General features: G+C 42.0%; 1 protein-coding gene across 2 annotated transcripts; it reads left to right on the top strand.

Moving 5' to 3' along the window:
* Window positions 1–1,445: 1,445 nt before the first annotated feature.
* Window positions 1,446–16,402, top strand: TAF1A (TATA-box binding protein associated factor, RNA polymerase I subunit A). Of its 2 annotated transcripts, none has more exons than XM_005511342.3 (10): window positions 1,446–1,795; window positions 3,417–3,586; window positions 4,880–4,993; window positions 6,185–6,383; window positions 7,303–7,433; window positions 8,315–8,473; window positions 9,569–9,635; window positions 10,688–10,808; window positions 12,207–12,367; window positions 13,536–16,402. In XM_005511342.3, the coding sequence occupies exons 1-10, from the start codon at window positions 1,684–1,686 to the stop codon at window positions 13,676–13,678; spliced, it is 1,377 nt and encodes a 458-aa protein (XP_005511399.3). In that variant the 5' UTR covers window positions 1,446–1,683; the 3' UTR covers window positions 13,679–16,402. The 2 variants fall into 2 exon arrangements, with proteins under 2 accessions (XP_005511399.3, XP_021155356.2); XM_021299681.2 differs by lacking the exon at window positions 1,446–1,795 and adding an exon at window positions 1,817–1,975.
* Window positions 16,403–16,751: the final 349 nt, after the last annotated feature.

The following is a 16,751-nucleotide window of genomic DNA, read 5'->3' as shown; positions in this document are numbered from 1 at the left end:
TACTGATCACAGTTGAACCAGGATACTGTATTACATGAACCTTTAATCTGAGCCAGTTTATTATTTACCTTCACATGGCAGATCCGTTCTGAAGAAAACCCTGTAAATACTTACTCAGAAAACTCGACTTTAGACATACCAAAACACTCTGTGGCAAAGTCAGTTGTCAAAAGTTATTTAAATAAACAAGTTCCAGCACAAATTTGTACAAACCAGATTCTGTAGTTGAGGCAGACAGATTTCTAGAATCAGGGCACACTCTGTGGGAGCACAGGCAGTATTATTGCTCTACAATATACAAAATTTCAATTCTGAATCCTTTTATTCTGTAGACATGATGCTCTAAATTACAAACTAACAGAATCATAGAACAGTTTGGGTTGGAAGGGACCTTCAAAGCTCATCCAGTCCAACCCCCTGCAATGAGCACAGACATCTTCACCCAGATCAGGTTGCTCAGAGCCCCGTCCAGCCTGGCCTGGAATGTCTCCAGGGATGGGGCATCTACCACCTCTCTGGGCAACCTGGGCCAGTGTTTCACCACCCTCATTGTAAAACATTTCTTCCTCATGTCTAGCTGAATCTCCCCTCTTTTAGTTTAAAACCATCACCCCCCTGTCCTGTCACAACAGGTCCTGCTAAAAAGTCTGTCCCATCTTTCTTATTGGCCCCTTTTAAGCACTAAAAGGCCACAATAAGGTCTCCCCAGAGCCTTCTCTTCTCCAGGCTGAACAGCCCAACTCTCTCAGCCTCAGAGAAAAGTACCAATACAGCCAATGGAAAAAGCAGCAACAGGATCTAGTTAACTATCACAGTTCTAGCAATGCCTCAGTTGTGCTGTGTGTAGAATTACCAGCTCCCTGCCGCCCTACAGAGGACACCCAGCTGGCCTCCCACGCTGCTCCACCCTGTGCGGGCGTTCTTCACCTCCCCGCTTCCCCAAGCGGAGCACAGCCAGCTCCCCTCACCCACAGCAGCTGCACAGGCCCAGGAGCCCGCTCCCAGGCAGGCTGCTGCGGACAGCTCCCTATTCTCCACTCATTCCGCATTTGTTCGGGATGGTGGCGAGCCCAGCTTTGCCAGCCACTCGGTTCACCGCCCAGCCTGACAGCCCCTGGCAGGCCTGGATGAACGACAGCTGGCGCCCGGGGGCTCCCCCAAGGCCTGCACCGCGTTCTGCCCAGCCCAGACCCGGGACAAAGCGGCACGGAGCACCGAAGGCAAACGACGCCTTTTTAAGAACGAAAGCAGCGCAGACGCAACCCCCGCAGGGAGCCATCCCTCCGCCCCGCTTCTGCACCGCGCAGGCGGGCGGTACCAAAGGCCCTCTTCCAACATGGCGACGGCGCTGCCTGGGTCCCTAGCGCGCAAGAGCGTTTCTCTCCTCCCCCGCCCTTCCGTCATGGCGGTAGTGGCGCCATGTTCCTGAGGGCGCATGTGCTTCTGGGGAGCGCCGCGCCGATGGCGCATGAGCACTGTGTGCCTGACCGTGCGCCAGCGGGAAGGGGTGATTGCTGCTAGGCAGCTCACGCCTGGCCGCGTCTGACACTGGCTGGCCGGCTGCCGGAGCTGGGCTTGGCTTGGCTAAGTCAGCTTGGAGCGGACGGAGGTTCGCAGCGAGGTCGCCCCATAGGGTCAAGGATGGCGGTGAGGCGCCGTTAGTGCCGGGCTGCCCGCGGCGCCATGGACAGCTTCCTGCAGGAGGAGGCGGCGAAGAGCCGCGCCGGGCAGGCGGGGAGCGACGTGCTGCCGACCCTGCGCCTGCCCTGCCTGCCGCCCGGCCTCTGCCGACCGGGTAAGGGCGCCGCTGCCCCGCGCTCCGCCGTCCTCCTGCCCCACTGCTCGGGCCCTGAGGGAGGAAGGCCGCCCCCTGCCCGCTCTCCCTCGCGGTTGGCCGCCGGTTCCCCGCCGAGGCGGCGCTTGCCGTTCCGGTGCCCTCAGCGCTGGGCGCTACTCGTGGAAAGGGGCTGGTGAGGTGAGGTGGGTGTGGGTGACCGCGAAACCTCTGGAGAAGTTCTTTGCTTCAAAATATCTTTGTCGTGAAACACTTCGCATCCGCTTTGTCCATATTGGGTGACTTGTCCGTGACTTGTGTGGTAGGGTTTACCTGCAGTAGGTCCTTGGTGTATTTAATCTTGTGTTCACTGTGGTTTTTATTTTCTTAATATGTAGAATCATAGAAAGTTTGGGTTAGAAGGGACCTTCAAAGCTCATCCAGTCCAACCCCCTGCCATAAGCAGGGACATCTTCACCCAGATCAAGTTGCTCAGAGCCCCGTCCAGCCTGGCCTGGAATGTCTCCTGGGATGGGGCATCTACCACCTCTCTGGGCAACCTGGGCCAGTGTTTCACCACCCTCATTGTAAAACATTTCTTCCTCATGTCTAGCCTGAATCTCCCCTCTTTTAGTTTAATACCATCACCCCTTTTCCTATCACAACAGGCCCTGCTAAAAATTCTGACCCATCTTTCTTACAGGCCTCTTTTAAGTACTGAAAGGCCACAATAGCTTTCTCTTCTCCAGGCTGAACAACCGCAACTCTCTCAGCCTGTCCTCATACGAGACAGGCTTAGAAGTAACTGTGAAGATGAGATCAAATATAGATAGGTTTAGATATGTTGGTTGGAGGTAATTTTGTAGAATGCACTGTAATAAAACTGCACCAAGCCTGCGTTTGGGTTAATCCTGTGCCTACAGCATCCGGGTAGGTGAGGTTCGGTAAGCTCTGCATGCCCTTCACAGAAGGTTCTTGTGGCTTGAATGTTTTGATAGGGGCATGTTAGACCACGGCACGCAGCTAGCACATAGCCGTGATTTTTAAACAGGTGTAGAAATGGGGATTCAGTTTTGTGCTCTTACAGGATTTTTTTAATGTAAAAAAGCAAGTGGTTTATTTCCAGTCTTGTGCTCAAAAAAGACTAATTATCTACATATATCTTTTGTGTTCTTAGTGGGAATTGTGTAGCATTTGGTATTGGAATGGCCTGTTTGTATATGTATATGCAAATCTTCAGCACAGCAGAGGCTCAAACGTAGGTGGTGATTAGTAAGGGAAGAGGGTGGTCCCCAAAAATACAACAAAACCTACTGTGAAGTTATCCAAGTACCATGGTCTTTTAGTTCTGGTAGGGCAGTGGTGTGTAATAATTGGCTCTTAACTGTTTCCAGCTGTGTGCTGCTTGTGGAAAAAGTCATTTCATGTTGTTATATTTCCAGCTTTTGCCATAGTTGTGCTTCCCTGCAGACTGACAGGTGCATTTAATTTGAGAGCCATGTAGTTTTAAGATCACTTTCTGTAGCGTTTGGGAAGGATCCTATCAGAGAGACACCGAAGTGGTAGGCACATTGTTACCTTAATAAGTGCTGTGACAGTTGTGAGATTCATTGACTTTTTGTTTGTTTGCTTGTTTCTTTAGCATCTTCCCATGAACACAAATTAAACTTCCAGAAGAGCAAGGAAGCATGTTTAAATTACATTCAGGATGCCATGCTACAGAAGCAGTGGAAAAGGGCTGCAGAGTTTCTGACCTTCTATACTGAGGCACTAGAAAAAGACTTCTCTAGAGAATACATGGGTCCATCAGAGGTAAGCCAGTGTCCCTTATAAGAGTTCTTTTGCAGTTGAAAAAATACTTGTAAGCAGCATCTGTAATACTTCACAACCTACATTTGTCTTAGTGAACTAATAATAGGCTAGATATATATTTTTTTTAATTTTAAAAAAAGTATCACAGGTTTAAAGTTAGTCAGCTTTAAGAAAGCAAACTATTTTCTTTAGAAACAAAAAAGACATTGAAGCTTCCAAAAACAAATAAGAAACTATTGAGATGCTGATGTAGAAACTCTTGGATGGCAGGCTGCAGGAAGCACACCAGAGCTCTTCACTGATAATGCTCAAGGCAGCATGCTGTCCAGTTACTCACTGAAAGTCTGTCTGTGCACAGGCATGCTTCTGCTGGGGGTTTAACCAGTCTTGCTGGAGCTTGAATTTTGCTGATACCTCACTTTCAGGGTGCTGAGAATCTGCAGCACTGTCTGTTGTGTTTCCTGATGGAGTGCAGTGTTCCTGAAAAGTTCTCTGGGTTTGCAGGTTGTTTTTGTGGTGGCGTTTTTTTACTTTAATTTTTTTAATAGGCTCTTGACACAACAGATGAAAGCTTGCCTTGGCATAAGTTAATCTATCAGGAACAAATCTATGAAAAGTCATCTTAATGTAGTCTTCTAAAGTGGAAAAGCAGTTTGCCACTGGTATACTATCAGTCAGAACCTATTTGAAAGTTAGTGACTTATTTAGGCCTTTACCAGCTTCTCCATTACTTACAAAACTCCTGGCAGGTACTGAGACATGAGGAAGGAAGGAATCAGAGTTGTTAATTCAATGAAGTAGTGTCCTTGAATGTGTCTAGCCTGCTGGAATATTGGGTGACGTTCTGTAGGCAGGCATTGAAAACAGGTGCATGTAAATGGGAAACTACGTCTAACTGGAAATAATCTTTACTGCTAAGTTCAAAGAATGGTGTATACCTTATGTCTCAGTGGAAACATATCAAAGGAAAACATAAATTTTCAGTAACTTGGAAACATCCTGTTTTCAGTAACAGGAGAAGGAACCTTCTGACAGATGCGGTTCTCATAAGCTTTGCCGAAGTGCTGCGTTTGTAATGGGCAATTGAGAAGCGCTCACTGAACAACTCTAAAAATACAGCTAGATGAATATCTAGATGACTAGAGCAGTATACAACACTTAGTATTCATTTTCTATTTGCAATTCAGATGTACATTTTATTCATGTTACAGCAACTACAGGTTTGCTGAGACTGTGTATATGGTGACTGTTCCCGTTTTTTATACTACTTTTAATCTTTCTCCCCATTAATAGATTATTTGGAGAATAGGATCTGAAATACTGTGGCACCATTCCCACAATGGCATGAAGGAGTTCAACTCTTTCATAGAACAGATGAAAACGTTAGCAATAAAAAGGTATTTGAAGGTGAGTGTACTTAATGCAGTCTTGATGATTTTCCACGTGTTCACCTCAACACTCGAGTAGTAGTTTCTGAGTCTCTCTCTCTTTAAGTGTATTGACAGTAGTGTCAAAAAAGCTAATACATCTGAGTTACCAATTGCATTATAATTTAAGGGTCATTCTGTACCTGACCATATCTTATTTGGACTATTTATTTTATCACAGATGTGTTATTGTCAGTCCTTAGAAGTACCTAGACCCTTAATTATTCTTCTGATTTGAAACAGTTAAATTCTTTCATGTGTGCTCCAGTGACATCTAAGTACATGTTAATACCTGCTAATTTTTGTTTCCAGTCCATAATTTGGCCACTGTGCTCCTGACTGAACTGCTGTACCTAAATTTTGCCATTTTTACCAGCTCACTTTTCGAGGAGCTAATATATATATAAAACAGTAGGCTGCCCACTGCGGGCCCATCTGTCTCCCAGCTGTAGCTTTTTTGCTGTGGTGGCTCATTCAAACTTACATTGTTTATGTTTCCTTGACTGTTCCTCACTTGAGGTGATGTTTCTGTCCCATTCTGTTGTATTTTTTCAAGGCCTTCAGCAGAAGTTCTCTACAGTAGGGCATCCCTCTTTCAGGTGTTCTGCACTTGGCTAACCAAACGAAAAATCAGCAAGTAACTCAACTGGATTTCCTTAGGTCATTTCTGGACCTTTTTTAGTAGGTACAGCACTTCTTAATGACAAGCAGATTTTTGAGGCAGCTGCTTTCTGCTGCCTTGATAAGTACCACTGAGTGTCTACCACCTGGTGGGTGACTTTCTACTCCACAGATTTCAAGAGTTTCAGCCCTTTTCACTTCCCAGGGTTACATCTTTGTATGTCGGACATGCTTTTGATAACTAATGTTTGTCCAGCATCTTCAGACAGGGAAAATCTCTTAGGTTCTTGGCTCATCTCCCTGCCCCCAATGACACTTGTATTCTCTCAGTTTTTGCATTTTTCTCCAAAATTCTTTGTAAAGATATTGTTTGGATAAAATAATATGTGTAAAGTGCTCTTCTAATGAAAATACTTGACTGTGTTTGCAATATTTTATGTGCACATCAGTAGTGAGTCTCTTCTTTTCTTGCACATCTGTGTAGAAGTATGGCTGAGATTCTCTCCACATGTGGTGAGAAATGCTGTGGTGTGGACTGTTTGAATTGCAGGTTTGTTTAGAGCACGTCTTTCACCTCCTTTGTAACGGACTAATAGATGAAGCTTACCAAACCCTGTCCCTGGCAGAAAGCTGGAGGCATGGGGAACAAACAAGTGTGCAGGATAAAGAAATGAAACTGATTGAGGCTTACAGGGGACTGCTGGACTACTATAGCTGGGCCAAGCAGAAGCACATCCTGCTGGAGCACGGTAAGTCCTTGTGGTGTTTTGTATTAAGCCGTTAACTTCAGTTTGCTCATACAGATACTGTGGTTTGCAATGACACCTTTTCCATGCATGTTGCTCCTCTGCCTTTATGTGCATATGGTGGCATCAGAGGGAAACACTAGACTGCAAAATGTGGTGTTATGGATGGTACGTAATTCCATTTCAGCAATCATGGTGGTACCAAAATGGCACACTGACCTGCGCTTTTCTGAAATGTCCCAAAATGCTCTTCTGAAAGTTTCTTTTTCCCCTGAGTCACATTTTTTATATCCAGACAGCATCACCTAAAACAATGATCAAAGGAAGTTATTCACCTATAGCAGTGACTTCTTTATAGGTACATAAGTGGTGCTGCTAGAATTCTGAGCGCTAGCAAAAGCCCCTAAAGCTTGTGTTTGAATTTCAGTTTCTTTGAAGAACTGTCAGAGTGGTTCCAAAGTGTGTTTATCAATATGGTGATAGGTGCTGTAAATATATATGATATATAATAAAATTTTATTGAGATTTTTTTATATAAATGATATATAAAAATATATCTCTATGAAGTTGCTACTTGTGTGTATATATACCTGCTGGCTGTGCATTATCAGTTACATTGCATCTGTAGTTGTTTCTATGAAAACTAAGTATTGAATCGGGTTTTTCGACCTTTTGCTGGTAGCATCTTGTCTTTGGATATTGCCAGCCGTGCCCCGTGAGTTGAAATTGGTTGATAATAAATTTGAATGAAGAGCAGTGAAAATTTCTTGTGCCAGTACTGAGGAAATTGAGGCCTCTTTTGCAAAAGCTCTCTGACTGGAATCCTTGCTTAGCAAAATGTGATTGTCTCCTACACGCACCACTTCAAGATCTCTTTTGATTAGCAAAGCTAACTTTGTGGCATTCTTTCATGTTTTGGTAGGTCAGGATGGATTTGAAGACCTGTCTGTTGAACAGGAAATGCACAGTTGCTTTCGGAAGGCAGCAGTGAACTTAAAGGACGTTATTAAAATACCTGGAGTCTGGGATCCCTTTGTGAAATGCTATGTGGATGTAAGGGCATGTTTTACAGATATTTTCCTTTTTTTGTTTCTCTGTCTACTTTTTGCTAAGATCTCTGGCAGCAGCCTTTTTATATGTGTGTGGGTGACAACAAAGTATTTTAAAGGCAACACATCTATGTGTGTATCTCACTGGCTTTGATTTAGACTACATTTTACTCCTGGTAGAACTGCAGAGCCTGCACGGAGTACAAAAAGGACTTTATCTGTGCATTGCCAAGAAAAAGAAATAGACAAACAGCTTGCATATTTTGTTTTCATGGGGCTAGTACAGAAATCAGAGCACAGCTGCTTTGTTTAAATTCCTGAAAGCACGTTCTCTCTTTTTGGCAGGCCACTGGTTTTCTGGATACACTAAAAGACAGCAAACATGCAGTTCCTCTGTGGTGTTGGTTGGGGTTTTTTGTTTGGTTTTGTTTTAAATATCTGCTTAGGATTTGTAATGAAGAAATAAAGTTAATATTAAAATTTATTTGAAATTGTTTACATTTTGTAAGCTCTGCCTTCTCTAGGCCAGTCTTCTGGAATTTTGCTTGGTGCTGACAGCTGCCAGGTTCTCTCATTGAGTTCTCTCTTTAAAGACATGGCAAGCTGCTTTGGTGCCTCTTGCCAGTGCACAAGTGCTGGTAATGCTTGGACAATTAAATAAGTGTTAAAGCAGTTTGCTCCTGTAGTGGCTTCTATGGGTGAATTTTGTGATAATCTGTGATAAGAGTGTAGCCAGTAAAATGAAAATATACTGGTGTTAGTCTTATATGCAGCACCCTTAGATACACACTGTGCTATTGGGTAGTTCTGTGGCATCTTAAAATCAGTTTTAAGAGTATGATTACTAATATGTGGCAAACTAACAACAGACTGAACTTCTCTTAGTTGTTGGAGTTCTATGGGGACCATGACGAAGCCCGCCAAGTGTTAAATGAATATGCCTACAACTCCAAGTTCCCTGCTAATCCCAACGCTCATGTTTACCTCTACCAGTTCCTGAAGAGACAGGGTGAATCAAAGAAGTCGCTCATATCTGCACTCAAGGTACATGTTCTGTGGTAGATACAGTCTGCAGTCAGTCATGTTGCATGGTGATCTGACAATTTGGTTCAGTCAAACTCCTGTTGCGTTATTTGACTTATTCTTTGTGGGAAGCAGAGGGTTAGAGGAAAGATAATGGGTGGAGCAAACAGGATCCTTTACTGCCTTTGAATTAAAGTCTTTGTTTTGCCTTTAACTGATACATTGTATAACTTCTTTAGGTCAGCAAAGAAGTTGAGAAAATGTGTTTACCTGGCTCCCAAAGTCTGTTATCAGCAGTCTTGTACATAGCATGCATTGATTTCTGTTACAGTATTGAAGAAATCATTAGATTCTTGCTCTTTCACATATTGATCGTGCCTAGCAGTTAGTTTTGCTGCTTGTTTTCGATGAGCTGAGCATTTAAAGGTAAAATAGGAGTTAATTTCTGCTGGTTGTTGGCAGACAAGGCCTTGCTGTATTAAGCTTCTGTATAGTTGCTTCTAAATTCCTGCTTTCCTTGCCCTTGCTCATTGAGCTTGGCAGCTTCTTGCAAACACTGCTTTGCTAGCTGTTTTACCACTTGATGGCACTAATGTGCTTTTGTTAAGGCAGATGTTTTAGAACAGCTTCATAAGGTTTAGACTTCTAAACTGTAGTATAAATGTATAAAATTCTGTCTTCTCAGTGCTTTTATACGTTAGTCTCCTGCAAGATACTGACAAATCAAAGAACTGATCTGCTCGGTCCAGAAATTGTGATCCAATGCACAGAGCATTGGACAGGAGAGCTAGAACTGGCCTAGGAAGGATATCATGTTGCCATCTAAAATCGGCGACACTGAATATGGATTTGGGCTGTTTCTTGAGAATGTTGTATGCAGTGTTTTTCAGCAGCTAGCAATATATTTCATCCATTGTGTCACAGGTGTGCAAAATGGACCCAAATACTCATTCTTTATATCAAGGCACTAAGGTACCAGATTGCTTAATTTTCTGAACTAAAACACCCAAACTCTGAAGACTGTGCTTCTCTTGGTCAGGCAGAAGTCTTCAAAAGTTTTTGTATTAAGATAATGTATCTAGGTTTTGTGATTTTATTTTTATTTTTGTTTTTCAGATCTTACATGATAGTGTTCCTTCTCATGAACTAATGATAGATTTTAATATCATGCTTCAAAAATCAAGTAAGTCTTTAAATATCTTTCCTCTTTGCCTTTATGTTAATCTAGAATAATATTCTGAAATTATTCTGCAGCCTTCTTTCTGCTTTTCAAAGTAGTTGTGCTTTTTAAAAATAAAACACCCCCCAAAACAAACAAACAAACAACAAAAAAACAACCACCACCCAAACCCCAACTTTCCAGTCACAGGAGCCTTTAAGTTAGTTGTGTGACCAGGCATTTACCAACTTCTGTAAACAAATGCCTTTCTCATTTTAAAGCAAACTGTTGTAAGGCACAGGTAGGATCTCAAAAATAACTAGAAGTATTTTTTTTGAGGTATCCTGCTGGGAATGCCAGGGTTTCCAGTCCATTTTTTGCATCTCATTTATTTATTTATTCTTTCTCTCCTGGAGGATTTCAGATGGATCTATGTTTTCATTCATTGTTGTTGATCAAAGAACAAAATCTCCCTCTTCTTCTTCCGATTTGGAAACTTTTTCATGCTGATTAGTGGCATTTCAGGCTGTCTTCTTGTGATCTGGTATGTTCCAGCAAATCAGCAGCTTGGTGAAATGTCCTTCAATCAAGATTGTTCTCTCTTTGTGTTTCCTCTTTGGGAGGGAGAAAAACAACCTCCTGGCTGAAACCTCCCCTTTTCTGTCACGCATAACACATTTACTAACTTCTTCTTATTATTGAGGACAATATGATTTTTGAAGAAATTTATACTGATGAATGTACATTTTCCCACATTTACCTGCCGTGTTGTTTTAAGAACTCTGCTGGTACAGAACTGCTGGTGTGAAATGTCTGTTTTATTCATATCAGCTCCAGGTATTTTGTTGGTGGTGTCTCAGGATTTGAAGTGTTCCAGAGGTGCTGTGTTCCCTTCCCATGGGAAGAACATGTTGAACAGCAGTGCTCATGGGAAGCACTGATTAGTGAGCTTTGGAAACAGCAACTACCATAAGCAAGGCAGCGTGAGGTTAATGAGTGGGGCTGTGTGTGCCTTCTGCTTACTACTGAGGGCAGCCCTATCTATTTAACTCATTAATCAGCCTAATATTTTCCAGAGAAAAGAAAAAAACATCGACTGGGGCTAGAAGTTATTTTTGCAGCCTTGGATTATGCTGGCTGGAAGGAAAATGTAAAAGCGTGGAGCTGTTTGGCAAAACAGGTGAAACAAATCGTAATGTAAGTGCGATGTCTCTGATACTATGTACTAAAACCAAATGTGTGTCAAGTCTCTACCTTTGGGCCATTGATAAAGTGATGCTCTGTAGCCTTTGTCTTCTGTGCTGCCCCAAGTTCTGTGGTGGTGCTTGGCTGCAGTGTGCTTTTGTTGGGGGGAAAGAAGATGTTATTATTGAGGATAATCACAAATTTCCAGTATTATCATTGCCTGAAAAAAAGTTCAGTGTTGTTTTTTTTTTACCAGGTTATGTGCTTATGCAGAAAGAGTTATTCAGATGTTTGAGTAGCATTTGGTGATCATCATTAATCTCCCTCTTTTTGGAGAAAAAACAGCAACAACAAGTTGTCGAGTCTCCTGCTCTTTTACTACATGTGCACTATTTGAAGCTGGTTTGAGAATTGCTGGGCTGTAATAGGAGCATGACTGGTATTGTACAGACTGGTGCTTTTTGTGGTGTCTGTAACTGTTCCAGAATGCAGCCAGTGTATTCTTAAAAGCTGAGCCAACACGCATGGGGATTAATGCGTCCGCACCAGCACTGGCAGACATGGCCTCTGATTTCACAGATGCCATCTCAGGCAGTCTGTGCCCAGAAGACCTCCAATGTTGAGACTTTATTTTGCCCAACAAACAGGGTGTTGTGTTTTTTAAACCCTATATATTTACAGTAAATTAATTCAGTACTTAATTTGACCTGTTGTGCTGTTTTATTGCCACCTCTACCTGTACAGCATCTGCTGTTAAGGTCCAGAAACAAGTGGATTAAAGCTAGGAGTGTTTTTGTATAGAGATATAAAAATGCTATGATACTCTTAACTTTGCCTGCATTTTTGTATTTGAAGACACAGCTTCAGAGTATCTTGAAATATACTGTGCATCTTGGTCATTTTATGGGAATATCACTTCCCTGTTGTAGCTAGTTTCTATTTCTGAAACACTTGGTTTAAGGCCTTTATTTCATAACAGTTATTTGGCTAAGTTTTTGGGATAAGTTAGTCTTTAAGTATGCACAGAGTGACACAAACCTTTTCTAAAAACAAACCAACCCCTTCATGCTACTAATTTATTGACAAACTTGAAGGAACTTTCTTATTACTATTGACAAACTGGCACACAAGTCAAAGGCTTGCTTCATTTCACACCATAATCTGTGTTATTGCAAAGTCTAAATAAGACTGCTAGAGTTTACCTCCGGCCTCGCTAGTGTTGCCAGGGATTAAAAAAGAATAAAAGGTTGTTTCTGTTTAGATTAGTGTTTCAGTCTGCAGTGTAAAGGCCAGTGTTTCTATGCTAGGAATTTATGAGACTTGTAGCAAGCTGATTATAAAATTTGGTGCCTCCTAATAATCTTTTAATCCAATTTAAGCTTTTCTGTAACTTGTTTTACCTTTTTCCAGCTCTGAGAAGCATCTTGACTGGATCAAGCAAGAGTGGAACTCCAGAAGGGACTGGTGGCCAGCCTTCCATTTTAGCCGTTACTTGGCAAAAAGGAATTGGCAGGAAAATGAAAGCCTTTCATATGAAAAAGCTCTGGTGGCTGGAATCTTACTGGGAAAGGGTAATACTAAATGTTCTTTCCTTTTCACTACATAGAACAGAAATAAAGTCTTGTTTCTAGCCCTAATGTAATGGGATGCAGGTGATCTACTCCTTGGAAGAAAAGCATTTTCTTTATTCTAGGAGAGATTGTTGTCTTTGAAGCTGAACATGAGAAAAAACGTTTACATTGGTTTGATATTTGACAGTGAGGCATATTTTACATAACTTGTCTTATACTGGTTTAGAATTCTGTTTTATCTGGCCTTGTTGTCACAATACTATTTATCCTGTTTAACCTTCAAACCACAATTTCAAAAATACACAACACACTTGTGAGTGAATGTTATGAGGACTGTGGAGAGTTTGCTTGCTGGGTGCCGGCCTAGGCAGTGTCTCAGCAAATACTGGGGAGCAGCTGGTCCTTAAGGACCATGGGGGTGTTGTAATGCAGGAAAGAGGTGGAGGGGGCACTCTTGAGTGAAAACCATCAGCAGTTCAGTAAGAAAGTGAAGATCATGACCTCTTTAGTAGCATTCTTTGAAATGCTCTCAAAACTAAGTGGAGTATCGGACCAAGAAGCAGCTACTAAAATTGTGAGAATATAGTGGGGGGACTGGCTCATACAGCAGTTTGGACTTCTGGTTGATAGGCAACTTGTTTGTTGTCAGCTTCTCTGTTACTTTATCTTCTGGACTTTATAAAACAATTTCTCATCTTGAAAATATTTTTTCCTTTCATTAATATATTATCCAATGTCTGCAAGCTTTTGTTTCTAGATGGCTAATAAAATTGTTTGAGATCTAATTTTCTTTAATGAAGTTTTATGCCTGTTGGTGTCAATATGAGCCTCTGTTGTCCTCATCCAACACAACAAGTTAATTATTAAATCAATACTGCTTTACACTCTTGAAATCTTATTTTCTGATCTATTTGAAGAGGAAAAACAAAAGAGAAAAAATAGTTTTGTGAGACACAGCAGACAGTGATATACATGTAGAATGTTTTATGGGTCAAGTGAGGATAGATCATTTATTGCTGCAGTTTTGTCTCGAATGTCTGGAATTATTTTATTACCTTTCATTACTGAGAACTTTCTTAGATATTTGCATGTTATTTAAAGAATGAAAGCATTTTATATTTGCTTGTATCATGGTATAGCTTATAATGCTGCTTTTTTTTTTCTTTAGATTGCAGGTACTTTAAATACGTATCACACCAAGGCTGCAAAGCTCAGGTGAAAAGATTTCGGATGCTGAAGAAATTTGTGAATAAGCACAATCCTGTCTACCTGAGAATATCTGGTCTTTCAGACTCCTCTGTACCACCTTGATTACAAGGCATCGTTAAGGTTCTTGTTGTACTTTTTCCTGTCTCTGAAAATGACTCATGTATTGGTACTATTCTAAAATTTCTAGGCAGACCCTGTTGACTTAGTACTAGACTTATTTTTATATTTCTGTAAAACTGCTTTGGTTTGTATTTATTTTATAATAAAATTAATATAAATCAACTGATAAGGTTGGGGAATTTTTTTAATGATAGTCCCATATTTCTGTGTGAAATGAAAACAGCATCGATTTCAGATACATCTTAAAAAATATTTAGTACTATGATGTGGAATTTCTGTATCAATAGTATTGTAGGGTTGATTCTCCTTATGTCTAGATGTGTAGATGGTGATTTAAATGACTGCTGGAATGTAGTTCAAAATGCACTCAGGACTATCAGTGGCATTCATAATAGGTTTGGTTTCTTAACCTAGGAACAGTACGTGATGCACTGTGAAAATGTGTTCTCAACCTGTAAAGGTTACATAGCTTGCTGTTTCTAACTGATCATTTCCTGAAATATAACATATGGAAAACGGAGAGACACATGTCACATTTTTTGTATTGTATATTGAGATGAGTTATAGGTTATGAGGATCTACTGCAGCTTGTTCAACTACATAATGCACTTCAGGATGTCCAAAGGCAGTTTTTCCCCATGTCATCCTTACAGATTGGTGTCCAGTTCAGGGATTGTTTTCACATCACTGGTAGGGGAGAGGGAGAGGCTGCTGTAGCTGTGTGGCTGCAGAGGAAAGCTCATGCTGCGGTGCTTTGAAAGAGCAAAGGCACAGAACTGCTGAAAACTTCTCTGCCTGGTAGAAACGACTTTCTAGAATCTTTTTGCAGTCTTGCCTGTGAGCTGAAATATGCACTGTTGCTGTGTTTGGAAAGCAAATGCTAATATGTTGTGACAAACCAGCCTTCCAGTTTGATTGAAAACGACAAAATGTTTTCCAAATACTACTTCTGTTTTAATGACAGGTCTGTAGAGCTCTGGTGAATGAACTGCTTGAACCACCTCTGGGAATGAAATAAAGATGTCTTTCATAGCATAGTAGTATATGGATAAGTACGTCTGTGCTTTTAAAAGCTGAGTGTTTATCTGGGAGTTCGGTCTGGGTAAGGATGGGTGTTGTGATATATGCCTGAAGACAATGTGTCTTAAACATGAAGTGAGCTACTTGCTCTAACTGTATGTTCTATCAAAAAAAGAAGCAATTATCTGTCATTCCAGACCTCTGTGCTAGTTTAGTTCTGACTCCCTAAGAATGCTGCTGTAATAGTCTAGGTTTTTGTGGGAGGTCTTCAACTGAGTTTTGAATGTTTTGATTTAGATTGTGAAGTTCCAAAACAGTCTTCACTGCATCCCTCCTGTAATGTGTCCCACACCCCTGGGAAGCAACACCCCCTTATTCTGAACAGTGATCCAAATTGTTGCTCCCAATGACTCATCTAGATGGGTTTCATGCCTGGACAACGGGGCTAAAGCTGTCCTGGGACAGCCCTGGGAGGCAACTGGACAGGGTGTGTCCCCCTCCGCCCCTAATTTGGCATCCTGCCTGCCACTGTGCCCCTCTGCTCCTCTGGACTTGCAAAGATGGGCCTTTGATGGGCTGGTGACTCTCCAGCGATGGCCCTGGGAGCATCCCAGTGGTGTGTTATTTGGGCTTCTCCCTTCCATTGTCTGTCTGTGCTCCTTTGCAGGGGTGCAGAGGTGCTTTTATCATATAATCTAACACAGGATAGTATAAAAACAGAATGCTAGAGCCCCTGCTGCTTGTTCAGATCTCCCATGTGATTTTTCCTTCTGTCCCCTTAGCTGTCAGTGGGAGACGTATGCCTTGCAGCAGCTGAGAAACCATCTCTTCATTGAGGAATAAATTTGAAACAAAGCAGCAGAGATTGGGTGGAGGTAAGAAGAATGTGTTAAGGACAATGAGAGGACAAAGGGGAGCCTGATGTCTTTGAAAAAAACCTGTTAATCTATTGTGCTCACACATTTCTCCTATGACCCCTGGAAGCAGGGTTGCTACCAGAGATCGTGCTGTCTCCTGGTGCTAGAGCTACCACGCTGCAGCCAGCAAGGAGAAGAGCAGCACAGCCCCATCTTTCACATAACCATCTCAAGCATTGCTCTTTCGTGGCCTACAAGAAACTTGCTATTTCCCAACACCATTTTGCTTACACCCAAGACAAACCTGCAGATCACAAGTCCTGAGTGGAATTCCCTGTCTAAGTTACTCAGTGCATACTGTATTTTCAAGCTTGTGTGTTGTGCTTTGTATATGGGAACTCCTAGTGGACTGGAATATTCTGCTTTGGCTCTGAATTCTGTGGTCTAGGTTTGGTTTTCTTGTGACTAGACATTTTCATCCTGTGTACAAAACTCCTGTAAGGTTTTTTTCCTTCCGTGAAACAAATAGCACATCTCATATTTGTTGATCCTTTATGTAGTGGCAAAGAACTTGTTCGGGGAATCCACATCATCTGCTTCACAGACCCAGTGTCTGTTGTCCTTTTGTTATTCCACCTCTTGTTCTGGTATTTTTAATGTTAAAACTTAACATAATAATCACACGAAATTGCTATTCATTTCAGCGCTATCCTCTGCTTTTCCTGTTGTTCCATTCACGTATTTGATGCTACAGCTTGTGCTTTCCTGTTTTTAACAATGTCTTTACAGTCAATAAAAGCAAGCTAATGAAGTATCAGCCACTTTTAAAGCATATCAACCTTGTGTGTTTGCTCCCCTTCCACTTCCCCACCACGTTCTCTGCGTTCTGAGCAGCTGGCTCACACAGGAAACTTGGGCAGCACTTTCAGAGCAGTGTGAGCACATTGTCAGCACTCAACAGGTGCGTGTGTTACCACAGGAGCTGCCCCTGGAGAACTGGTGTACCTTTTACTGGTTTAAATTTACAGTTCCTTAGGGCTTTCTGTAGTCAGTGTTCTTATCTGCAGTGGTAAACAGAAAGTTCCGCTAAGACTTGTCTTGTTCCATTTAAAGAATGGCTGGAGGTGGTATGTTGGCCAAAGGAAAAGGGCTTCTGCACTCTAAGGAGTCCTTGTGGG

Source organism: Columba livia, chromosome 3, assembly GCF_036013475.1.
Source record: "Columba livia isolate bColLiv1 breed racing homer chromosome 3, bColLiv1.pat.W.v2, whole genome shotgun sequence".
Taxonomy (NCBI): Eukaryota; Metazoa; Chordata; class Aves; order Columbiformes; family Columbidae; genus Columba; species Columba livia.
Note: the sequence above shows the minus strand (reverse complement) of the source record. Positions and strands in the feature narration are given on the sequence as shown.

What these genes read in the sequence shown, in the direction of transcription:
- TAF1A (XM_005511342.3), top strand. Translation starts at nt 1,684, where the DNA reads ATGGACAGCTTCCTGCAGGAGGAGGCGGCGAAGAGCCGCGCCGGGCAG. An exon ending in GCCCGGCCTCTGCCGACCGG is followed by an intron (nt 1,796 to 3,416) that starts GTAAGGGCGCCG and finishes TTGTTTCTTTAG; the next exon opens with CATCTTCCCATGAACACAAA. An exon ending in GCACATCCTGCTGGAGCACG is followed by an intron (nt 6,384 to 7,302) that starts GTAAGTCCTTGT and finishes ATGTTTTGGTAG; the next exon opens with GTCAGGATGGATTTGAAGAC.